The sequence below is a fragment of the Cnephaeus nilssonii genome (assembly GCF_951640355.1).
Source record: "Cnephaeus nilssonii genome assembly, chromosome: 19".
NCBI classification, from domain to species: domain Eukaryota; kingdom Metazoa; phylum Chordata; class Mammalia; order Chiroptera; family Vespertilionidae; genus Cnephaeus; species Cnephaeus nilssonii.
The window spans coordinates 198,845-223,269 of NC_137090.1; the positions used below are offsets into that span (position 1 = coordinate 198,845).

The following is a 24,425-nucleotide window of genomic DNA, read 5'->3' on the forward strand; positions in this document are numbered from 1 at the left end:
TTTGCACGTGTGAGAAAAATAACTGCACTTTGAAAACGTCGCCCGAGCGGCCGGGAGGCGCCCTGCTGCTCCGCGTGTGGCTGGCTCAGCCCTCGGGTGCGAGGGGAGAGCCTGAGCTGCAGAGCCCTGGACGAGCAGGGAGCAGCCTGTTGCAGCCGCCGCCGCCTAAACCCAGAGCCAAGGCCGCCGAGGGCTGGGAGCCTCGCTTTCCCGTCCCCGTTCCCTTCGGGGCTTTGGTGGGAGACTGTGGGACAGGAAGGGAGGTGGGCACGACCGCGTCCTGAGAAAGGGAGGACTGAGCACTCACCAGGCGGTGTCGCTGAGCACAGCCATGACCTCGTCCAGGACGTCCGCGCCCACCACGCCGCTGTAGGTGAGCAGCATCTCGTACACCTGGCTCGCTGTCGTCTTGCGGATCTGGTTGGGCAGAGCATTAGTGGGAGGGGGACCCCGGAGTCCGACTGAAGCCTGAAGGACGTGCTGACCTCAGATCCTAACTTGGGAGACCTGCCGTGACCGCACGCGTTCCCACGAGGGCACGAGGCCCTGGCCCCCTGCGGTCCCTCCTGTCAGGCCGCCGTGTTCTTGTCGACATGCCTCAGAAAGACCTGCCCTCCTCAGGGGCACGTCTCGCCTGTTTGTCCTAGGATCCCCTATGGTGACATTTCACAGAGCCGGGGCTCCAGTCCCGGGACTCCAATCCCCAGGGTGTAAGCCAGCAGGTCGGGTGGCCCGAGACCTGCCTTTCTAATGGGTGCTGCTGGGAGGTACGGGCTCCTTTCACCCTTAGGAAAAGGTCACGTGTGGGTTCTCTGAAGAGCAATCTTTCAGCCAAAGGCAGCAATTTCTAGGAAGCCTGACCCTGCCGTGGGCAGTTCTGGGTGAAGGCATCACTCGGGTGTGCAGGGCTTCCAGGACCCCCTGCCCAGGGCCTCCTGGGGGGACAGTCCGGGCTAGATGTGGGAGTAGGGCCTCATTGTGCGTCACCTGCTACCCCTCAAGGGCAGAACCCTCCCCTCTCCCAAGAAGGACTGTGAAAGTCACACGGCAGCTGCTGCTCCCAAGACCCGAGGGTCCACGCAGTGGAGGACACCCCCCCCCACACCCTCCCTGCTGCGTCTCAGGAGGCAGAGTAAGGCAGCGTCCCACCTGGACCAGGGCCCGCTCTGTGGCCGCTCGCCCCAGCACCCACGACACCGGCACCAGGGACACCGGCACCAGGGACACCGGCACCAGCGAGCAGAACACGCAGCAGCACGTCCCTGGGAAACCGAGGGTGGGCTGCTGGTCACACACACTCACCACGGGGTACGGGTGGCAGAGCAGGAGCAGCAGCTGCAGCAGGACCTTCCTCCGCACGCCGCCGGGGAACTGCGCCATCCCACAGAACCTGCCGGCAACGCAGTGAGCAGCCTCGGGTGGCACGGATGCCAGAGCCGTGCTGGCCCCAGGCCTCAGGGTGGCGCCCCAGTTTAGTCACCACCATCACTGCAGATCGCAGCATCCGGACCACTGTCCAGATCTGCCTAATCTCCAGGGTCGGGACACTTCGCCTCCCCTCAGGCCAAGGTCACGGGTGGTCAGGGCTGGGGACATGGCAACAGCTTCCCTCTCGTTATCAGGACTCCACACGGCCTCAGGGTTTCCCACATCCCTCCCCGAGCCCGCCCACGTCAGCCTGCGTGGACTCACACGGCGATGCTAGACCGCAGTTTCTGGACGTCCTTGGACTTGCTGGTTTCCGCCTTACAAAGCTCTAGCAGCTTCACACAGAAGGGGTGGCTGCAAGGACAGCACAGGCACGGGGTGAGCTGCCGGGAGCTGTCCTGCCGTGCGTGCGGCAGTGATGGCCGGGTCACCTTAACTGGCTCCGGTGCCCCTGGCGCGGCACCGAGACTACCAGTGCCCATCAGGCAGCAGCGAGTGCGGCGGCCCAGCCACTGGGGACCTGACAGTCCAGAGACCCTTCCCACTGGCTGCTGCCCTCTCACGCCTGCAAGGGGAGCGGAGTCCTGCCTGCAGGCTCGTCTTCTCAGGCCTCAGGCTCCTTTCACATGACATTTCAGATGCAACATCCAGACAACAAGTAATGAGACACATGGGAAAACTCGAAACAGCATGGAAATCCCCATGAGGACTGCAGCCCAGAGCCACACAGAAGGAAGCGGACGGGGAGAGGGCAGGCCTGGCAGGAACTGCAGGGAAGAGTAAGGGACCCTCCAATTTGGAAACAACCCGATGAAAGGAGACACCTGAAAACTACATAACCCAAAAACAGGTCCCGCACAAATAAACGAGGCAGGGACGACCCATCTCAGACACCAGCAGGTGGACAGACCCGAGCGATGGCGCAAAGGCAGGAACGGCTGCCGGTGCAGGGGCACAGCAGGCACGGTGGGATCCCCGAGAATGAGGGGTGTGGGGGAAGCCCTAGTGCCCCGAGGACAAAACCCCAAGAGATGGGACAGCTAAGACCTTCCTAGGACAAATGAAAATCAATGGAACCACGCAGCTGAGTTTAACAAATCCCCATTAAGACACGCCTGTCTAAAAGCTGACAACCAGACCATTAGAAGAGTAACTACAGGGAAGCCAAGGAGGAAACCTCACAAGGGGCAGGAGACACCCAGACTGCTTCCAAGGCCCAGTCGTCCAGAGCAGGGGTGGGGAACATCCGGCAAGAAATCCTTTGGTCTGGCCCTGCCGAGGCACAGGGGGTGAGTTAATGAAATGTTTGCCCAAATACAGCAGGCTCGTGTTTAAGTGGGTAATTCTGCATGGCCCACAATGATGTTATATCCACATGGCCCTCGGCAGGAAAAAGGCTCCCCCACCCCTGGAGACGGAGAGGTGACGCTGAGAGTTACAGGAGGTGTCAGGATAAAGGCAAAACATGCACACGCTAATCCCCACCTGAATATATTTTTTTCCCATTGACTTTTTTTTTTAAGAGAGAAAGAGTGGCGCCGAAACCGGTTTGGCTCAGTGGATAGAGCGTCGGCCTGCGGACTCAAGGGTCCCAGGTTCGATTCCGGTCAGGGGCATGTGCCTTGGTTGCGGGCGCATCCCCAGTGGGGGGTGTGCAGGAGGCAGCTGATCGATGTTTCTAGCTCTCTATCCCTCTCTCTTCCTCTCTGTAAAAAATCAATAAAATATATTTAAAAAAAAAAAAAAAGAGAGAAAGAGTGGGAGGAAAAAGGTGGGTGGGGGGAGAGAGAGAGACACCGATTGGTTGGTTGCCTCCTACACACACCCTGACCACCCTGACCAGGGCCAGGGGTTGAACTGCAATCCAGGTATGTGCCCTTGACTAGGAAATGAACCTTCGGTGTGAAGGCTGACACTCTAACCATTGAGCCACACCACCAGGGCAAGGAGACATTTTTTAAGTCCTGGAATAAAACACCTGCCTAGAGTTCTGTGAAAAACCCTTGCAAATGAAAATGAGAAAGCATTTACCAGCAGATCTCACTAGAAGAAATTCTAAAGAATGTTCATTAGGCAGAAAGAACAAGACCCCAGATAGGGATTTCGGGAGCAATGAGGGACAAAAAAGTAGTAAAACTATGGGTAACAACAACTAAAAATGTCAATGGACCTATCGTATTCCAAGTCCTTGGAATTGTCCAGGAAGAGAGAGAAATACTGAAAATTAGACTGACAGGGTGACCATGAAGACAACAGAGAAGAGGGAAAAGTCCCAAACAAACCTGAGAGGAACCAACAGAGGCCGGAGAGGCCACACCCGGTGCCTCCACCCAGCTGGCCTCCGCTCCGTCCCCTGCGACAGCCACGGGCCCGTCACTGCTGCCCCCTCAGCTGCCCAGCCAGCCTCACGGGGGCATTTACAGGGCACGTAGAAACCGACCTGAACACACTGGGAAACTATCCCTAAAATTCTCATCTCTGGCCTGATCGCTGTTTCTTTAAAAGATGAATCACGAGGCTTAAGCGGTAAAGCAGCCGACGCGGGAAGAAACGAACACTCACTCCTCCTCTGCGGTGAAGACGTCGAAGCAGCCGTTGGCCAGCATCTGGTCCAGCATCTTGAGCAGCGGCACGGACACCCTGTGGGGAAAGGACGTGCGTGAGGCTCAGGTGCCAACCGAGCGAGGAAGGGAGGGCGTGTGGAGAGCGGACACTCGACCCAGACACCGCCAACCCAACAGCGCCACCACCCAGTCAGAACCCTGCAGGGGTGTCGACAATGGGAACCCCTTCTGAACTGGGTAAGAAAGGCAAAGGACCAAGGGACTCCCACCCCCTGGGAAGGAAGGGCAGGGCTAACACAGCTCCACTTAGAAAGTTATGGGGAAGCTCAAGTTGTAAAGACGCACACAAACCGATCAGAACAGAAAGGTCCGTACAAGCCCACAGACCCAGTTTCCGAGGAAGGCACCACAGCTGCGCAGTGACACCCACCCAGAGCCAACGCGTGCAGGGCTCCGCCCAGCATCACACAGGTCAGAGCCTAAAACTCTAAAACTTCCACAAGAAACCACGAGAGAAAACCTTGAGTTAAACAGAGGAAACTTCCCAGGTGTGACATGAAAAACACAGCCCATGAAAGAACAGGTGGGCAAACGGAGTTCATCAAGATGTGCGACTCCTGCTGAGAGGGAAAGACGCTGCGACCGGAGACAAGCCTGCAAGTCACACTCCGAGACGCAAGGCCAGGCCCGGGGGAACCCCAAGCCCAGCAGCCGGAGAAGCCGAAACAGGGGAATATCTGAGCAGACACCTTTACTTCCGACCAGGACGTGGCTACACGCCCCACATCCCCACCAGGACGGCCACGGCGGCAGCAGCGGTGCGGACAGACTGCAGGGGGCCGCACACGGGGTGCCAATGGGGACGCTGGGAACGCACAGATGGCATCAGCAGGAATGTAAATGGCACGATCACTGAGGACAACAGTCGACAGTGTTTTTACAATTTAATCCTGGCCAACCACGTGACCCAGCCAGCCCAGCCCTGGCTTTGCCAGGAGAAAAGGGGAGGCACCCACAGAAGACATGTTGGGGCGCTCACTGCAGCTCCAGCCGGGACGGCCTCCACTGGAAACAGCCCCCGCGCCGCCCAGTGAGCAGAGAAGCCCGGTGCCACCACGCAACAGGACAGCGCCGCACGAGTCCACGGAAAATTCTGGAAAGTGCCACCTACACTGGGTTGGAGCCTTGGGGCCGGGCATAGGGGAGGAGGAAGGGTTGGGGAAGCTCTCGGGGTGTGGGATTGTGTCTTGACTATGGTGATGGCTTTGTGAAGGCCAACAGGACTCAAAATGGCAGGTTTCACGTGCGTCTCATCAGACGTGCTCACACCGGGCTGTTCACACAAAGAGGAGAGACCACGCTGGGCTCTCCCGGAGCTGTGTCTGCGCTTCCCCCAGCAGGAGAGCTGCCGGCTCCTGCGGGCCCGGCGAGGGGACCTGTGGCCACTGAGTCCGGCCACAACCCTCTTGGAGGGCTGGGTTCAGGGCCCACAGAGTCCACCCTCTGCCTTCGTGGGAAAGCAGTGAGCAAAACCCTAGAGCGAAACGCTTAGAACAAAGACCCTTTTCTCACCGAGACGTCCCAGCTCAGCTCACTGAGCGCCTGCGCCGCTGCTCAGGGGCCACGGCTGCGGGCGGAGCCGTGCTGGCACCTGCCCGGGGCCACTACCGGGGGGAGCACAAGGGCACGCTGCGCCGTCACCTTTACTTCCGACCTGTGCAAACCCCGAATCCCACGGGCCCAGAGTGCAGGCTGCAAGGGGCCCCGAGGGGCAGGGTGGTGGAGATGCCCAGGCCTGTGCCTGCCCCACCGCGTACCTGTCATTCAGCAGGTTGTCCTCAAAGACCTGCAGGAGGGTCCCACTGAAGCTCTCCAGGGCCTGCGGGTCGTTCTGAATGCCCTTCATGTGCACGAACAGACTCTGGGTGGAGTGCCTGACCTGCAACACAGGGACCGTCCTCGTCCTCGTCCTGTCGTGAGGCCACCCCCCTTGCCACCACCTGCCCTGGGCCGGTCCCAGCAGCACGCAGAGTGCTCGGTGGCAGAGGAGGCCGAGTCCCAGAGGGTAGGGCGCTTGCCGACGCCCAGCCAGACCAGCGTGAGCCGGACCACAGCAAATGCCTGACACGGAAACACTCCCTCCAGGCGGCAGCACCGCACGAACCCTCACACACTATCACTCAATGGCCACATCACCCCTAAGCCATCCACAGTGGGGTGGTCAGGGGCTCCCCGGGAAACAGGGCAGGAGGCCAGAGCGGGGCCTGCAGACTAGAGGAAGGGCGTGACCCCTACAGAGGAGGGAGCCACGCCGAGGCGATGAGACGGAGCAGCAGGCAGCCAGGGGTCCCTGAGACTGGACGCCAGCAGCCACCAGCTGACAAGGAAGCTAAGAGGCTGACGTTGGAGATGGCAGCTGACCAGCGCTGCAGCGTGCCCGCGGCCTGGGGGCCGCCCACAGCGGTGTCTGCAGGCAGCTTCCCTCAGGTCACCAAACGGAGAGGCTGAGTCCCAGGAAGGAGTCAGCAGAAGCAGAGAACAGACCTGGACCTGCCCCACCCTGTGGGCACCACTTTTAGGACAAAAACACAATTATAAGATGAGCCTACGATGAACAAGCATGAGAAACAAACCGATTTCAGAACAGAGTGAACGACTGGTAATAAAAAATGTCATCAGTGAAACCAGAACCTCACGGGGGAGACAAGCGCAGACGACGGAAAGCTGCGAGGGGGCGGAACCTGGCGAGGACCGTGCAGAGCCGAGGACAGACGTGGAGCAAGCGCGAGAGCAGGAGCCGGCAGGGGGAGGGGACGGGCTGAGACTGTCCCCAAAGTGCCAAGAACCCTGGACCCAACGATGCACAAAACAATGCATTCCCACCGGACCCATCGCAGTGGGACCGAACCACAGGTGCCACAGCCACAGGGACAGCAGCGCCCGCCAGAGGAAGCGCGGACAGGCACGTGGACCACAAGCACTGGGGCGGGAGGGGCTCTGCAGGTCAAACCGACCCCTTTCCTAACGTTGTGTATATTTGTTTATTGATTTCAGAGAGGAAGGGAGAAGGAGGGAGAGAGAAACATCAATGCCGAGAGAATCACTGACTGGCTGCCTCCTGTGCGCCTCACACTGGGAATCAAGCCCACAACCCGGGCCTGTGCCCTGACCTGGAACTGAACTGTGACCTTCTGGTTCACAGACTGACCACCGAGCCACGCCCACCAGGCTAAGCCGACACCTTTTGAGGGTCAGGGAGTGTGTGAGCACCAAGCCAGCAGAAACCGCAAACAGACCTCCCCGGACACACCTCGCACCGAAGGAAAGGAGCCTAGAGCACCGGGGTCAGTCGGCAGTGGGACAGGACCACAGAGCACTGATGGCGGCTGAACTGCGGGTCGGGAACAGGAATTCACCGCGATGTCCCGGCTCCTGAGCCCCCTCATCAGACGTGAGGGTTCCCCCTCAGCACGTCTCCCTGGGGACCCTGCCCTGGGAGCCTGAGGCCGGGAAAGGAGCTGTTCCCCCAGGGCAGCCGCCGCCGCCGCAGGAGGGAGGGGCAGCCCGGCAGCGCCCGTCCCAGCCCCAGCTCCCACGGAGACGTGCTGCCCCAGCTCCAGGACAGACGCCCACCCGAAGCCGCTCGGCTGGGAAAGAGGCCGGGCCAGACGCGTGCTCACCGTGGACTCGGTGAGGCCACCCACGGACACGGCCAGCCCCAGCAGCACGTGGTAGCGGTAGGCAGGCAGCCCCAGCAGCTGGGTGATGCGAGGGAAGGCCTGGGATGGCGCGGTCCAGTTGACAGAGGCGGCCTCGGACCTGCAAGAGAGCCACAAGCTGGAGGGCCCCGCCCTGCCGCCCACCGCGCTCGGGCACCCGGACCCTCCATACCTGGGGAAGAGCTGTTCCAGTTCGGCCCGGTGGGGCACGTGGGGGACGGTGGGACCAGCTGGGCCGGCCGAGTGCAGCAGCGTCATGAACACGTGGGCAGCGTGCGCACGGAAGTGGTCTATCTTCTCGCTGGCCTGCTGGGCCAGGCAGCACATGACCCGCTGGCAGCTGCAAACCAAGAGCCCAGCGGTAGCGCAGCTCCGACCCGCGGGCGCCCGCGGAGCACACGCCACACGGCTGCAGGTCAGCACGGGCCTGCTCCCTGCCCCCACGGCGGGGCCCCCACCACAGCGGATCTGACCCCAGAAGCCTGAAGGCCAGGTCTTGGGTAGAAGGCAGTGAGGACACACAGGGCCCCAGGTGGGCAGCAGGTGGTGATGGGGCACAGGAAGGGGGCAGGAAAGACAGGGACGATAGGGGGGCACGGAGGAAAAGGGCAGGAGGAGGAAGGGAAGCGCGGGGCGAGGGCAGGTGGAGGCTCGGGAAACGGGATTGCCACAGCCGCAGCCGCCCAGCTGAGCGGCATGGAGACTCCGCAAGTGAGGCGCCCAGGGGCAGCCCGTGTCCCGGGAACTGACAGTAGAGGGGACAGCCAGGCCCCTAGCCGGAGCAGGCACTTAGGTGCCAGGGCCCAAAGCCTGAGGAGTGGCCCCTGCCCTGGCCTCGCCCAGGAATGGCTGTCCCCCTGCCGGCCTGAGCCCCGATAGAGGGGGAGACCTGGGTCTGAGCCCCAGGGTCAGGAGACGGGGTCAGGACAGACCCTCTCCAGGCACAGGTGGGTGCACGCCAATACTCACGTGGGAGCCTCGATCAGCTCTGGCTGGTCCCTCCCCAGGAGAAGTGTCAGGTCCATCAGACTGGTCATGGCGGCCTCTCGGACCCTGCAGGGACGAGGAGGGACGCGGAGGAGGAGGGGTGAGGAGGCCGCTCCCTAGCCTGGGGTGACCGTCAGCCACGAGCGGGAAGGGGCCTCTGAGGCCCTCACGCTCAGCGGGAAGCGTCTGCGAGCAGCCCTCCTCTGAGAACGCTTCCTCCACGGCGGGCCGACCAGGACGTGCCCGCAGACAGCGGGTCCCAGCTAGCGGGCACGGGTGCTCGCCGCAAACAGCACTGGCGTCCCAAGAACCTTTAAAGGCAGAGCACACCCACTCTGCAGCCTCCTCCCCGCAGAACCTCCGAGGGCCTGGCCTTCCCTGGGAGGACGCACAGAGCAGCTCCTTCCTGCTGCCCAGGGGCCTCCAGGCCAGGACGGCGCTGTCCACTCTGAGCACACCGTCCACAGCAGCTCCCAGGAAAGGAAACAAAACTGGTACCACCTGCCACGCTGACCTCACACCATGACTGGCCCAACTCCCGAGTGAAAGCACATTTTAAACTTGGGACAACGTGCACTGACCCAGGTCGGACATAGCTGGGCCAAGGGATCCTGGATACAACAGCCCCCCAGGCCTGGCACCCACCCTCCCACCACGCAGTGAGTGGGGCCCGTCGGGGAGGCAGCCTGTGCTGCTCAGGGTGAAGAGGGGGGCCCGGACGTGGGCCTCAGCCCAGGGGAGGCCTCAGGAGAGTGAGGTGCTGAGGGCAGGCACCGCGTGCTCAGAGGTGCAAGGCGGACGCAGAGGCTGACAGGAACGGGTGGCTCAGACGCCAGGGCGCAGCCACCGGCGAACTGCTACTCAGGACACATGATCTCTGGAGGCGCCAGGGAGCAGGCAGAGCGTGGGAGCAGGGAGGACCCCCATCTCTGTGGGCGCAGCACTCACAGGGAAAGGCTGGGGGAGGGACACGGGGACCCAAACCTGCACACACCCTCAGGGCCCCAACCAGCTCCTAACTGGTCAAGCATAGGTGAGGGTCCAACGTCCTGAAGTCAGCAGTTGGGGGACGTGTGAGGAGGAGGGCCAGGGCTGCAGACACAGGCCACGCCCTGGGGTGTAGGCAGGAGTAAGGGACGGCCCAGCTGCCGCTGAGGGCCCTCGGTGACCTGAACCCACCACGTGGGCCTCACGTAAGGAAACCTACCACCTGTTCAAAGGAAATTACACAACCCAAAGCCTCTACCGTTTTGAACTCACAATTTCTGGATTTAGTTAAAAATTAAAAGGAATGTTAAAAAACAAAAGAAGACCGCCCAGCCGGCGTAGCTCAATGGCTGAGCATCGACCTATGAACCTGCAAGTTGCAAGTTCGATTCCTGGTCAGGACACATGCTCGGGTTGCAGGCTCACCCCCCAGTGGGGGGCATGCAGGAGGCAGCCAATCAGTGGTTCTCTCTCATCATATACGTTTCTCTTTCTCTCTCCCTCCCCCTTCCTCTCTGAAATCAATAAAAATATATTTAAAAAAGAAAGGCCAAGTGCTAAAGGGATGAGAGCGACAACAGAAACGGGCCCCCGGGTGCCAGGTGTTGGTGTAAGGGGCAGAGTCCTTAAAATAACGAGGAACACGCTCAAGAGAAAAAGGTGGAGACAATGAGAGACTTTCTACAAAGAATGAGAATCTCTGAAAACGGACCAAGCGCTGGAGAACTCGGACCTCCTCTCTGACACAACTGCCCGAGGTCATCCTGTCACCCACACGCCCAGCATGCCTGGCCTCTGGGCACCAACGGGACCCTGGGAGACCCTGGAGGGGAGCCTTCCTCCCCACTTCACTGTGTGTGAGGGCAACCACAGCAGCAGCTGGAAGACCAGCGACAGCCCACCGCCCTCCGGGGTGCGCAGGCCGCCTCACCACGCGCCCACGTCCCCGCGGCTGTCGGTGGTGTAGTCGCGCAGACAGTCCAGCAGCGTGCAGTAAATCTGGGACACGTTCCCTTTGCACACGACCTCATCCGGGGTCCCTTCTGCTCTCACACCGACAGTTTGGCAAATCCTGGAATTAAAAACAGTTCATGTCCATGAGTCCCGCCGACCCTTCCCATCTCTCATGTCCCTCCAGCCTGACGGGCTTCTCCTCACAGGACACGCTCAGAGCAGACTGGCACCTCCGAGGGAGGCTCCGGCCCAGCATCCCTTCACGCTACCACCTCTGCTCCGAATCACGCTCTCTAGTGTCTACAGCTTAGAAGGCGAGTTGTGCCTGGGCCCTCCTGCCCTCTATCTGGGCAGGAAGGGGACAGCGTGCCATCAGGGCCTGGACAGCATGTGGCTCCGCCCAGCGTGTCCTCCGACGTGCTGGGGCGGGGAGGAGAGAGGACAGCGCGCCCGACGAGTACGCGTTTGTGACTAAGGACCAGACACCACGCGCACTGTCCTGCCCTCGTCCTTGGGGATGCCCATCTTTAAAGTGGTCCCGTTTCCTGAGGTGATGGAGTGAGCACACCACGGGCTTAACGTTCCCTAGAATGAGGACAGAACTGCGAGGAGCCCAAGTGGGAACTGCTCTTTCCAATCCTTCCACAAGAGAAGAAACTAGAAAATAAACCATAGCATCTGCCTCTGAGCAGACTCGTCACCGAGAAGGGGCTTCCAAAGGACCAGCTGTGACCATCCCCTCAGACAAGTCGCTGGCTCCTGAGAGCGCGGAGACTTGGGGAGGATGGGGACTCACCTGGCGATGGCCTTCACGGCATCCCGCCGGGACTCCGCGAAGCTCACGTCCTCCGAGGAAAGGGTGATGGCTCTCAACCCCGCCAGAACCTGAAAGGCAGTGACCCGTCACCACCACGAGATCAACGTACTTTCCCGCAAGTGGAGGCTCAGCCCTGGAGCTGCTGCCCGCCAGCGTGAGCGCGAGTGCCTGCCCGTCCCGGCCGGGACCCTGCCAGCTCGGTCCCGTGATCAGGCAGCAGCTCAGCTCCAAGTCGGGTGTTGTGTGTGGATCCGCCCCACGGTCAGGGTGCGAGTTCCAAGTCTGTCTGGGGGTGGGACATGTGCCACCCCACACCCCGCATATGTATGGTCTCACACACGCCACCGTCTCGCACGGACCCCCTTCCACGCTCAGCTCAGCCTCACCTGCTGGAGCCTGCCTCTCAGCAGGAAGCCTGGGAGGGCGCCCAAGGCCATGGCGAAGCCGCAGCGCGTCATCTCCTCCGGGCTCTGCAGTTCGGCGAGGTACTTCTCGACCAGCCCCTCTGGAAAGAAGCCACAGGGTGACCCACTGCGCCCAGGTTTCCTCCCTGCTCCTCACGGCGTTTCAGAAGCAGGAGCCGAACGGCGTCCAGAGAGAGGAGGAGGAACGACTCAGGCCCCAGAAGCAGGCGTGTTTTCAAAGGGGAGTCCGTCGGAGAGATTTACAGAAACTTCACTGGGTGGTTTTAAGGTTTTCATGAGCAATTTCAACAAATGATTTCTCAGCAAAGTAAATCCAAGAGGGTGTTGAGAATGGTCCACATAATCGTAATTCTCCTTGTTTACTCACTAAGAACACAAATGCTCACTGTGGAGACAACGTCTTCCTCAAATGAGGGCAAACGCCCTGGCCGGCGGCTCCGTTGGCTGGAGCATCGTCCCATACACCAGCAGGTGGCGGGTTGATTCCCAGTCAGGGCACATGCCCGGGTTGCGGGCTCGATCCCCAGGAGGGGTGTGCAGGAGGCAGCCAATGGATGATTCTCTCTCATCATGGATGTTTCGATCTTTCTCTCCCTCTCCCTTCCTCTCTGAAGTCAATAAAAATGTATTTAAAAAATAAAGTTCCACTTGTTCATGCACTGCAGTGACACGTGTGGTGGGACTTACAGGAGACACCGGTGTCATGAAGAAACCACCTCCCTTCCCCCTTTCAATCCACATGCGTTTCCAAGGCTCATTTCTGAATATTACTTCTTTCTCTATTCAGAACGGTGTGATATGGTACATTTTTCTTAGGCAAAAAGCAAAACTTGATCTTATCCCAATTTTAAAAATAGACTAAATACAAAACAACATTATTGTCTCTTTAAGTTAAACTGCCCGTAGAAAAGGGACCTAGTAAAAAACTATTAATTTGGAAAGTCTGACTTATGTACACGTTCAACAACCTCAAACAGCGTTTCCCATGCCCGTGAGGGGCTGCACTGTGCCCCACAGAACAGCGGGGGATGCCACAGGCAACATGGCATGTGATCGTATCCTAGGGACGGCCTTGGCGAGGTGTCGGGGCGCTGCAGCAGGGAGGGCTGTGGGAAACACGCCGGAGCCAGGCTGAGTGGCGAGGCAGCAGCACGCTCACTGTCCCCACGAAGAGGAAGGACATGCGCTGGGAAAAGGCTGCGGCAGTGCCTATGGAAACTCTAAAAACACAGTTTACCATAAAACAGAAAGCCAATGAAGTCATCGTGCATCTGAATGAAGGCCCAGGAGAAAGCATGGAACCAGCAGGACGTGGGAGACAGTGCAAGCGGACGCTCAGAGCCACAGACCCAGGAAGAAGCATCCGAACAAGTTGGCAGCGATAGTGACAATGGAGACGGTGAAGAACCAAATGAAGGGGGAAGGCAGGTCTACGCAGAAGACAGGGAAGCGGCTCCCTACACAGAACTGGAGCCTCCAGAGCTCAAAGCGGGAAGAGCTCACGTCGAGCCTCCCACCACGCCCCGGAGGGCCCGAGGGTCAGCACGGCAGCCACTCACCCTGCCCAGCGGAGTCTGCCTTCCCGGGCTCCTCCGTGTAGTACTCGCTGCAGAGAGCAGCCAGGGCCGAGACAGCTGCTTCCTAAAACCAAGCAGGACACGAGCGCCTCAGCCTCCCAGGACCCAGGGGAGCGGCCGGGCGGCTCTGCAGTCAGACACGGAATAAACTACATCTTCCTTCCAGCTCGACTGCGTGTCGTCATCTGTCAGGTAGTTAAAACTTTAACGTTTTTTGCAAATAATAAACTGAATAGAAAACTTGATTATTTCTTCCAAACAATGCAAACTCCATGTCTTACCATACGAACAGTTAATAACAGAATGGGCACTTTTCTTTCCCAGCAGAGGTAATGAAGGAAGAGGTGTGTGCCATACACCCGGGTGTGACGTGGGCCAGGACTCTGAGCAGGCTGTGTAGGGCCTTGTTCAGAGAGAACTTGGGGGTCCAGGGGCCCTGGGAACAGGAAGGGGCCCCTCAGCAGCACTGATCCCCAGGCAGAGCCACACAGGGCGGGAGGGAAGGAGAGAGGGAGGGAGGAGGGAGGGAGGGGCAAGGGGGAGGGAGGGAGGGGCAAAGGGGAGGGAGGGAGGGAGGAGGGAGAACACGGAGGTGACAGGGACTCGCAGGTCCGCTCCTTGAACACCTGGTTACAGAGGGACCTGCAAAGAGCAAACACTAGATTCCTATGTCCTCTCCACTCTCCAGATCGGGCGCAAGGCCACAGAGCAGCCCAGGAAAGAGCTGCTGAGGCCGGGCAGGAGGGGCCGTGAGCGCGGGGAGGGAGCTCAGAACGGTGTCAGTGGTACCAGTCAGGACAGCAGACTGCACCGGGGTCAGTGCTTTATGAATCAGTTATGGATGTTTTAAAAGGAAAGTTTGCAGCACTGATCCTGAGGCGCTCAAATTCAACTAGTAAAACGGTGCTTAAATTCTACAGAAGGACAGTTCCTTTTAAAAAGGACGCTGAAGAAGCCTTCTATAACCCAGCAGAAATGCTGAGATACACAGGAGAGAAGTACACTCTCATTTCCTCATCCTCAACACGAAGCAAGTCCCTCCCAGTGCCCTGGTGATGGTCGCTGTGCGGGGAAAGAACAGCTCTGTACCCCACGCCCACCGGGCCCCGAGGGGACAGCCGTGGCCCCCAACCACCGGGACACACACTCCTTCAGAAATGCCAACGCGGTGGCGACTGTGGCTGCAGCTCGTCATCTGCACATAAGCACCACACACGCAGCTTCCACCCCTCAAATCCTGCAACGCCAGTCACTATCGACGTGCGGGAAAGCGCTCAGGTGAACAGCATCAAACCAGAAGCAGGAATTTAGAAGTTGCGTGTTTTGGTCACCAAGAGCTGAATTCGTTTTCCTGATTACATGTTACATAGACAATACCATCCAGAAGTCCAAACAAAATTGTGGCTTCAGTTACCCCATTAGTGTATAAAAGGGACCCATAATGCAGTCTTTTGAAACAAACACTAAAAAAGTCATGTCGTTCTCAATACAGCGCAGCCACTGGGAAACCCTGCTCCCCGCACCTTGATCTGTTGCCTGGAATGACTGGACACATGGTGGAGGTTTCGCAAGGTGTCACTTATCAGCCACTGCCAACCATCTGTCACAGAAACAGAGAAGACCATTCCCCGCGTTAGGAACAGTCAGATGAAACTCAAGTCGACCACACAGTCTTCCACCCGTAAACCCAAGCAGGTGCACACAGGTGAGTGTGGAGAAAATCTAAGGTGAACCTTCTCCAGGTTGTACGATCTGAAGGCCCTCGGTTTACAAGGGAAAAGTCTCCTTTGCTGCTGAAATGCTAAAACTCTTACCATGGGAACATTTTATTTTGTTTTGTTGATCATCACCCGAGGATATTTTTCCAACCATTTTTAGAGAGAGTAGAAGGGAGGGGGAGAGACAGAGAGAGACATCGATGTGAGAGAGACTCATCCATTGGTTGCCTCCTGCACGCACCCCAACCAGGGGGGCGGAGTACGTGCCCTTTGGCAGAAATCAGACCCAGGACCCTTCAGTCTGAGGGCTGACACTCTATCCACTGAGCCAAACCTGGAAATGTTTGTTCTTTATTACACCTACAAACTTCAGGTGGTCCTTTCCCGTACCTCTCCCTCAACCAACCCCACTCCCGCCCCCCCGCCCGCTCCCCCAAATAAAAACCCAAGGATTCCACTCAATTAGATCCACCATCTGGCAACGAATGCAGAGCCCAGGCAGCACGGGGCAGCCCTCCTCGCTGCCTCTCCGCGGCTGCCTGTTCACACAACCAGAGAAGTCCCTGCTTGCTGGGCAGGACGGGCTGCCAAGGGCACTGGACCTGCACAGGGGCCTGGCCGCTGCCCCCCGCCCCCCGCCCCCCGAGAGCAGGTTCTCCCACATCCTGCCCCGGAGGCCTTGGCTCTGCTGCCACCTCCCCTGGTCCTGCGAGGCCTGCGCCACGCCCGGGCTCTGAGGAAGGAGCGTGTCTCGGAGGAGAAGGGAAGCCTGTTTTTGAGGGTGTGTGGCTGATGCCCATCATTTACAACTGGCTCTGGCAGCAGTTTCAAAGCCAGGAGCTCCACCATCAGGAAACGACCCCCATCCTCACAGGCTCACCTTTACCTTTCACGTGGAGCAGTTCTGGACGAAAAGCACTTACCGATGACGGCGTCACCCTTGAAGGGCATCTTGGAAAGGGACAGGTTTTCTATTAAAACGCACACTAGGAGGAGAAAGGGTAAACGCATGGAGGGCACGTCTGTCCCATCAGGACTGTGAGCCCCACCCGCCCGCCTGCCCGCCCGCCCGCTCCTGGGTGAGGGACCCTCCAGGACCTGAGCGCAGGGCACGGCCAGAACTGACCAGGCACCTACTCAAGCCCACCAGACAAGCGGATGAGTCTGGGTTTTCTAAGTTTAGTTAAAAATGCATCAGAAAATCTAGGCATGTCGGCATCATTTGAGTTCCTTGCACAGTTTAAATATAGTCTGAAAAATTATTCCTTGCTCTACAGTTAACTTAAATGTTGCTGAAAAGGCTAAGATAGCAACACTCGGTCCCTCACCACCATCCCTTCCTGAAAGCCATACCATGCCCCTCTCCCACGCCATCCTGGCCGCTGCCATTGGGGAACCCTGTTCCCCGCACCTTGATCTGTTGTCTGGAATAACTGGACACACGGTGGAGTCAAGTGAACCCCGGCAGCGGGCCAGGCCCAGAGTCCTGGGGAAGGGCACGCTCACGCCACGGTATTGAGAGAGGCAAACGCCCTTCGGACTCTCCCCACCCCACCCCACGCGGGGATGAGAGGGTGCAACCCACAATCTGCAGCCTCCCTTGCTCAGCCTACCTGCTTGTCGCATGAGCTCTCCTCCGAGACCCCTGGAAATTAATACAAAAAGAGTGAAAGTGTCTTATTATATAAAACAACATAAAACATCCTCACCAAGTAACAGGGACCAGTCAGGCTCCAAGCATTATGCAGATGTTACCTCGCAGCATCTGCTAGGGCCAGGAGGAGCTACTCGGGGGCGAGAGCACTTAGAGGTTTTTATGTGCCAGCAACTGCTCGATGCGCACACACCTCATTTCAATTGGTTTTTATGTAAAGCCTCTGCATCGAGTAGGTTCCCTGTAACTCCCGTCCTTGTATCGTTGGGCAAGGCCTACACTGAAGAGCGATGTTCTTGTTTTCTAACTGAACGTCTCCCAGTGGCCGTGGACAGTTGGCATCACCGAACATCCCTCTGCTTGTAAGACGCTGCCTTTTCACAGGAAGAAATGGGAAGAGGTCCTGGCACGTCTCGCAGTGTCCCCCATCCTAACGGGGTTCCTCTCACTGGTCGTTTTCACTGGACACTCTAGTCCTTCCTGGCATCAATTACATCAACAATCACACAGAACAAATCCCAAGCACTGTTCAACTCTCACTTTGTAAAAACCAGAGGAATTTAATGCCTGGCCAGTTTGGTTCAGTGGCTAGAGCATCGGCTCTCGGACTAAGGGTCCCGGGTTTGATTCCGGTCAAGGGCATGTACCTTCGTTGCAGACTGGATCCCCGGTCCCTGGTCAGGGGTGCATGTGGGAGGCAACCAATCCATGTATCTCTCTCACATCGATGTTTCTCTCTCTGTCTCTCCCCCTCCCGTCCACTCTCTCTAAAAACACCCTCGGGTGAGGATGAACAAACAAACAAGCAACAACAGGAACCTCAGACGCCAGGAAGGTGCCGTCACCCAGCCCAGGAAGCATCCACCTGCCTTCCGTGCGAACAAAACCCGGGAGGAGAGCCCTGCCGGCTCTCAGTCACATGGAGCCGATGTCTACGGCTGACAGCAGGAAACGGGGGACACGAACGGAAGAAACCCTCGCGGAGACAGAACATCATTTCACCAGACTTTGGCTTCTGGCCCAGACAGAGTAACAGGACCCAGATCTGCCTCCGCCTTAAATGTTAGAGACGTGGATGGAGCAGATGAAACCCTTTCAGAGGCTGGAAAACGGAGGTCCGGGAAGAGGGACGCCGGGCGCAGCTGGGAACCCCCAGCTCAGCGAGTGCAGCGCCAACTCCAAGGGGGGGGGGGCTCCAGTGTGAGCAGAAAGGGTCCCCGTCCTTCACCTGAAGCTCAGGGACAATCCTTACCACACAGACAGCGGTCATGGGGGGGGGTGACATCCTGCCTGCAGCTCCCGGACAAAGGTCAGCTTCACCTCAAGTGAGCCTACGGCCTTTGCGTCTGCGATAACAACCTCTGGGACGTCAGAGGAATCTCCTGTTTCAGAGCCCGCGGGGCCCGCCCAGAGCACGAGACTGCAGAACCCCTCGCTGCTATCTCTGTGCCGTAAGGTCATCAGCTACCCGGTACCTGCCGCTGATGTGAGAGAACGTCTCGCCGTTTTACTCTTATCCAACTCGAGAGATTTCCCCGCTCGGCTCACTCCCGTCCCCTCATTTACCAGTGGATGTCGTGTGACCCTGTTTCCATCTCCCCCTTTGATTCCAATGTACCCGAGAAGCTGCAAAACTACCTTTCTCCACAGCATTTTCTCAATCTGGTGAGATTTTGCTTCCTAGAAACTGTCATCAGTTTGGCTCCAATAAACTCATAAAAATTCTCTACAGGTTTGGACATTCCTGGTGTCGACACCCGCATGGGGAGGGGCCCGGTCTGAGCCCTGCACAGGCCCAGGCTCTCAGGAAAGCTGGAGGTGGGAAGAGACGCCAAGAACAGAGAGGCTGACGTGCACAGCCCTGCACCAAAGGGTCACAGGTTCAATCCCTGGCCCTTCTCGGGGCACGTGTGGGAGGCAATCAATCGACGTGTCTCTCATATTCATCCCTCCCTCCCTTCCTCCCTCCCTCCCTCCCTCCCTCCCTCTGCCTCTCTGCCTCTCTCTCTCTCTCCTCTTCTTCCCTCCCCCTCCCTTCACTCTTTCTGAAAATCAATGGAGAAAATACCCTTGGGTGAAGGTTAACGACAACAACAAAAAAAGCCACTAAGAATGCCCTGGCTGGTGTGGCTCAGCTGGGCATCGTTCCATGCACTGAAAGGTTGCTGGTTCGACTCCGCTCAGGGCACATGCCAGGGTTGTGGGCTCAATCCCTGGTAGGCGTGCAGGAGGCAGCCAATTGATGTTTCACTCTCACATCGATGAATCTCTCTCTCTCTCCCTTCCTCTCTCTCTCTGTTAAAAAAAAAAGCCCTAACCGGTTTGGCTTAGTGGATAGAGCGTTGGCCTGCGGACTGAAGGGTCCCAGGTTCGATTCCGGTCAAGGGCATGTACCTTGGTTGCGGGCACATCCCCAGGTGGGGGCGTGCAGGAGGCAGCTGATCGATGTTTCTCTCTCATCGATGTTTCCAACTCTCTATCCCTCTCCCTTCCTCTCTGTAAAAAATCAATAAAATAAAATAAAAATCAATAAAATTAAAGCGACTAAGAAAAATAAATAGGCAAACCACAGACAGGGAGAAAATGCTGGGAAATCTTCTATGTCTACAAAGAGCTCATCCAGAACATGTGGGGATGCTGACAGCTCAGTAAGAAGGAGGCAGATCGTGAGATTATTTTAACAAGCAAAAAACCTAACAGTCTCTTCTCAGAAGACAGGAGACGTGAAGGCGCCTGGTCCCCGGGAGCCGCACGCACACCCCACGGGGCTGGCTCCGGTCAAGGAGGCCCAGCCAATGAGGATGCGGAGCAGCTCTCCGCCGCAGGAGGAAAAGGTCACAGCCGCTTCGGGAAGGCCTCCGTGTCTTAGACGCAGAGAGGAACAGCCCAACGCCATCACCTGAGAGCAGGTGAGCACAGACACAGGCACAGCACCGAGGACCACAGCACCCACAGGGGTGCCTGCACTGGGCGCCACACGTCACAGAGACACTGCCCTGAGGACACAGGCCCAAGACTTGGCAGAACAAGTTCAGACAAGACTGCCCCGGTGCCGGAGAGCAGACGGCAGGCGCGGATGGGAGGAGGAAGTGTCAGGGACGTTGCCTTGTTGGGACCACAGCCGCACGACCCTCTACGGCCTCCAAACCCGTCAGAGTCCACACTGCAACCAGCAAGCGTCAAGTACACCTCCACACGCTTAGAAGACCAACAGGTTAGACCTCTCAGTTCTTAACGGGAATCTGTGACACATTCAAATAAACGAGCACAGGAGAGACCCCGCCGGGCGGCCGGACAGGAGTTCCACTCAGCGCTGAGGGGTTAGCAGACCAAGCAGTGCGCTCACTCAGCAAGACAAAACGTAAGAATCTCGGGTTTGTAAAGCTTACCTGTATAACTGACGATCATAAAGCTAAAATTAAAAAACAGAAAGTTCTTTAGTGAGATAGGTTATTTGGGTTTTTAAAGTAGGTAAGTCCTATTAACAGTGAGAAAGCAGGGACGGAGCCCACACACTCTCTGCAAGTACCTCCCTCAGCCTCCTGCTCCTGTTCTCTCGTTTAATCCTCAGGACAGCCTCACTTGGGAGGGAAACCAGGGCACGGAGAGGGTGGCCAGACGTGAGGGTCCAGGACTGACCAAGCCGTGACCGCCCCCCTAGACGGCCTCTTGGGCAGAAAAGACAGCCAACCAGGGATTCTGAGGCTCTTTCCTCCAAAGCCCCTGGAAGCACCTCCCAGCATCACCCCCTCGGCTGCAGGGACTGAGTGCTCACACGGCCCTTAATTCCCCACAACTCCAGGGAGGGAGGGTCCACCCACACTCTACAGGACGAGGGAGCCGCGTGGCCCCCGTCTGAGTCTCTGAGCTGCCAGCACCACCGGCTCTCAGGCGCTCACACTGTCCTGACAGCAGGAGGTAAACGGCCAGACTCCACTGTAGAGCGAGAACTGTAAGTAAAAAGACCAATGGCTTAGCCAGATCATACAGCAAGCTCGTGGCACAAACAGCTAAGAGGCTAAGACCCAGTGTGCGTTATTACATAAAAAATACGGAAGTCTAACTAGGGCCACAAACAGTGAAGCCATCCAATGCCTCCTCCTGACTCGGGGGTTGTCCTAGAACATTGAGACCGTAGCTCATGGATTCCCTCTTTTGAATCACAGGAGCCTCTGAGAAGCTGAAAACTCAGAAAGCCCACAGCCCTTCTCCCCGGAGAGTGTGCCACACTCGGGTGTAACCTCAGACTCAGGACGCCCGCCACGCAGGCACACGGAATCCAAGTCCTTCGTGCTGCCTGGCGTCTGTGAGAACAGGCCGCGACCCAGACAGGAGGGGGAGTGAGGCCTGTGAGCCACCTGCCCTGCCAGCCTGCACCTGGGACTCTGCCACACGGGAAGAGATGCTCTTCCCTCCCCCGCGACCCCGAGGAGCTGGCCTACGGAGAGGAGAACTGCTCCCCGGCTGACAGGCCAGGCCGCACGCCCAGGGCTGAGCCTCGCAGGGAGCTTCCGGCCCAGGCAGACCCCAGCCTTCGAACTGGCTGAGGGCGGAGAGAGCTTGGGATCAGGCGGACACCCTCAGACCCACGGACCTGCTGGTGAATCTGCTTCAGGCCCTGCACCACCGTCTCGTCCAGGTAGTCTGCGACCGGCCTACAGGAGTTCAAACACAGCAGTGAGACCCCGAGCACCACGAGGGCCCGGGCTCAGAGAAACCCACATCATGCTCAGGCGCTTCACCCGCCCCCCCAAACACCTGCAGAAGGCAGCCCCCTAAATCAACACCCACTCACAGGGTGGCCACAGGGACCACATCGGTCAAGCCGGGACCCGGGTGCAGCTTGCTGACCACAGAGACAGTCCCCGCAGAAGGGGAGCCGCAGGCTCACAGCTGCCGGTGTGACGCTTGGAGAGGAGACGACCGGCTAAGGTGTGGGGCCAGACAGGCAGGAGCCCCAGCACAGCCTCACTGCCGTCCACAGGCTGCTCGAGAGGCTGCCCGTGACTGGAGTCCGGAACCTGAGGTTCAGGAGGGTTCCCACTATTCCCTGATGCAAAACGGTGACTGTGCCCAAACTGTGCAAGCCACACGATCTCTGCTGATACCTGGCTGTCTGCGGGGGGTCTGGTGGAGAAGACCATGGGACTAACCCAACAGAAACCTGGGTGTGCCTCTCAGACCCTCCCTGGTGGGTGACACCTGCACCCTCACAGCCAGAATTGGGGGATCAGGCTCCTGTGTGGCTGCCCAGCCCTCAGCCCGCAGGCACCACTCCCCCTCCCGCCGTGGCCGCCCCTCAGGGAGCTGGTGGTGAGCTGAGCTGGGCGGTGAAAGACTGCCAACCCTCCCGGCCCTCCGGTCAGGAGAAAGGTGAGCTCTGTCTCTCGCTATCATTCTGTCCCCAGAACCACCTACTGACGTGACACAACCTAAGACAGTTTTTCTCAAACTGGAGGCTGAGGACCAGGTTACAGCGTCCTGTGTGGTGGCTCTGGCTTCTGAGGAAAGGTGGTTGGAAAGAAAGGAAAGCAAAGCCAAGTGGCTGCTTCCCCAATGTTCCCGCGTGCGGATCTGCTCCCGGGCCCGCTGCCTCCTCACCGTTCACACCCACTTCCCCACGAGAAGCTCCTGGGGAAACTGTTAGCCCCGTGCTCTGGGATTCCAGGTTGCTAAGTGACAAACGATGGAGAGTACGGAATGCAGGAGCCACTCAGCACCGTCTCCAGAAACCCCCCTGCTTTTATAACTAACCTACTTCCCCAGAGAGTGAGGTGACTGAGGACACAGCCCCGGGCAGCCCTCACCCACTGAGGACCCTGCATGTCCACCGAGGCCGAGGCCAACCCGCCCTTCAGGAAGAAGAGGACTCGCCGAGGGCACTGAGGCGTTTTCCCGCGGGCGCGCACTGTGAGTAGGATGCCACCGCGCACGCGGGACCTACAGTGGGGATGACGTAGCTGGGACGTAGCTGGGACGTGCACTGGGAAACCCAAACGCTCGGGGTCAGGACCCGAGCTCTGCCGTCTGCCTGTACGTCACACTTGCAGCCGCCAGTGGCCCATCTGGCCACACGCTCGCTGGCGCCCGTCACAGGCCGTAACTCATCAGAGGAGGGAGGACCACCGACCGACTTCATCAAATAAAATGTGAAGACTGCCCCACGGGCACATGTAACACAAATGAAGTGGACGTGTCCCGGCTCTCGACCACGTGCTTCGGTGGGAGGAGGGCTTCTCCTACCTGTGCTCCTGCACTGCCAGTCTGTACAGGCTGTGGGCGACCTCTGCACAGGTGAGCACAGCTCCATGCCGCGTGTGCAGGTCCGTGCTCCGCGTCATCGACAGCAGGCGTGGGAAAACTGCGAAGGACGGGCAGGAGACGGGCTCACAGGGGGCGTGCAGACCCAGTGAGTCAGGATACACAGGGAGGAAGGCGCCTGCTGCCCGTTCTGTCAGGACGGTTATCACACCCAGAGCTCAACCTGAGGGAGCAACAGGCAGGCCCCGGCGCCCCGGCCAGTGAGCAGGGCCACGGCCGAGGAGACGCCTCTCCCTCCCCAAGCAGCACGTGCTTCCCAGGCTCCGTGGGCACAGGTGGCTGGCATGGGGCGAGGTCTCTCCTGAGCTAAGTGGCCAGCAGGGCTCTGCCTGGGCGGAGCAGGACAGGCCGAGCTGCAGGACCTCCACTACCCTCCAGGGCTCTTGTGCTCCGGGCACAGAAAGCAGAGCCCCACCAGCCCTCGGAGCCTCACGTCCTGAAGGCACAAGTGCAGCTGTGCGGAGGCGGGAACAGCCGACGGTGTCCAAGCCGAGAGCTCCCACGCAGCAGCGGATAGGGTCAGGGTTTGAGGTCAGGGAAACCCCTTATGCCAGGGCCATGAGGACTCCTGAACTGGGAAGAAACTATATGGGAAGATCATGGTTCAGGTCCTCCCACAGATCGTCAATGACAGGTGAGGGCGCACCATGCAAGGTTCCTGTTTAAGGAACAGGCGACGAGGCTGAAAGGGCCCTCAGAACTACGGGCTCCCAGAATGTGTAACCGCACACACACGTAAATCAGCCCCACAGAGGAAGGACCACGGTCCCACCACTATTCCTCTAACAAATGTCGGTGGAATAAGTGTAATTTCAAGCAATGTGTGTATGGTCCTCACACTGAAATCGGATGCTTCTTTATTCCCAGTAGAAAAGACGAGATGGACTCCTGGGTTCTCCCCTAACGACAGTGGAGGGGGATGGATCCAGCAGGACAGCCGGGAGTGGGCCCTGCGCTCCTGAGAGTCAGCGCACGGCACGGCAGGCTGCTCCCATGGCCTGAGCACCCAGGAGGCAGCTCGTTCTTTAAAAAGTTGACTACATGGTCAATCATTCACTTATTGTTTTGTTTTTTAAAAAAGCTACTTCTGAAGTACTCATGACATACAGGATTCCATCAATTCCCCGCTGCGACCGGCACCCACGCAGGGGCCCCGCCTGGGAGCTCCCGGTGGACACACCACAGCAACCCGCAGCACCCGTCCTTGGAGACGGAGGCAGTAGTCTGTGTTGTGTCCAGTGATTCTCAGCCAAGGAGAAACACATTATTTTCAG

General features: G+C 58.6%; 1 protein-coding gene across 1 annotated transcript in view; it reads right to left on the reverse strand.

Moving 5' to 3' along the window:
* TBCD (tubulin folding cofactor D) overlaps nt 1-24,425 on the reverse strand; it is a 102,566-nt gene that overhangs the window by 1,466 nt on the left and 76,675 nt on the right. Inside the window, exons 20-37 of the mRNA XM_079798159.1 lie at nt 23,074-23,191; nt 21,425-21,485; nt 20,220-20,242; nt 16,790-16,821; nt 16,100-16,162; nt 14,982-15,058; nt 13,441-13,522; nt 11,843-11,961; nt 11,436-11,524; nt 10,617-10,757; nt 8,681-8,764; nt 7,884-8,051; nt 7,673-7,811; nt 5,810-5,931; nt 3,991-4,068; nt 1,693-1,782; nt 1,303-1,390; nt 308-417 (exon numbers count right to left, since the gene is read on the reverse strand). Of these exons, the coding sequence (XP_079654285.1) occupies nt 308-417; nt 1,303-1,390; nt 1,693-1,782; nt 3,991-4,068; nt 5,810-5,931; nt 7,673-7,811; nt 7,884-8,051; nt 8,681-8,764; nt 10,617-10,757; nt 11,436-11,524; nt 11,843-11,961; nt 13,441-13,522; nt 14,982-15,058; nt 16,100-16,162; nt 16,790-16,821; nt 20,220-20,242; nt 21,425-21,485; nt 23,074-23,191 (1,684 nt within the window). The remainder of the gene's footprint in view (nt 1-307; nt 418-1,302; nt 1,391-1,692; nt 1,783-3,990; nt 4,069-5,809; nt 5,932-7,672; nt 7,812-7,883; nt 8,052-8,680; nt 8,765-10,616; nt 10,758-11,435; nt 11,525-11,842; nt 11,962-13,440; nt 13,523-14,981; nt 15,059-16,099; nt 16,163-16,789; nt 16,822-20,219; nt 20,243-21,424; nt 21,486-23,073; nt 23,192-24,425) is intronic.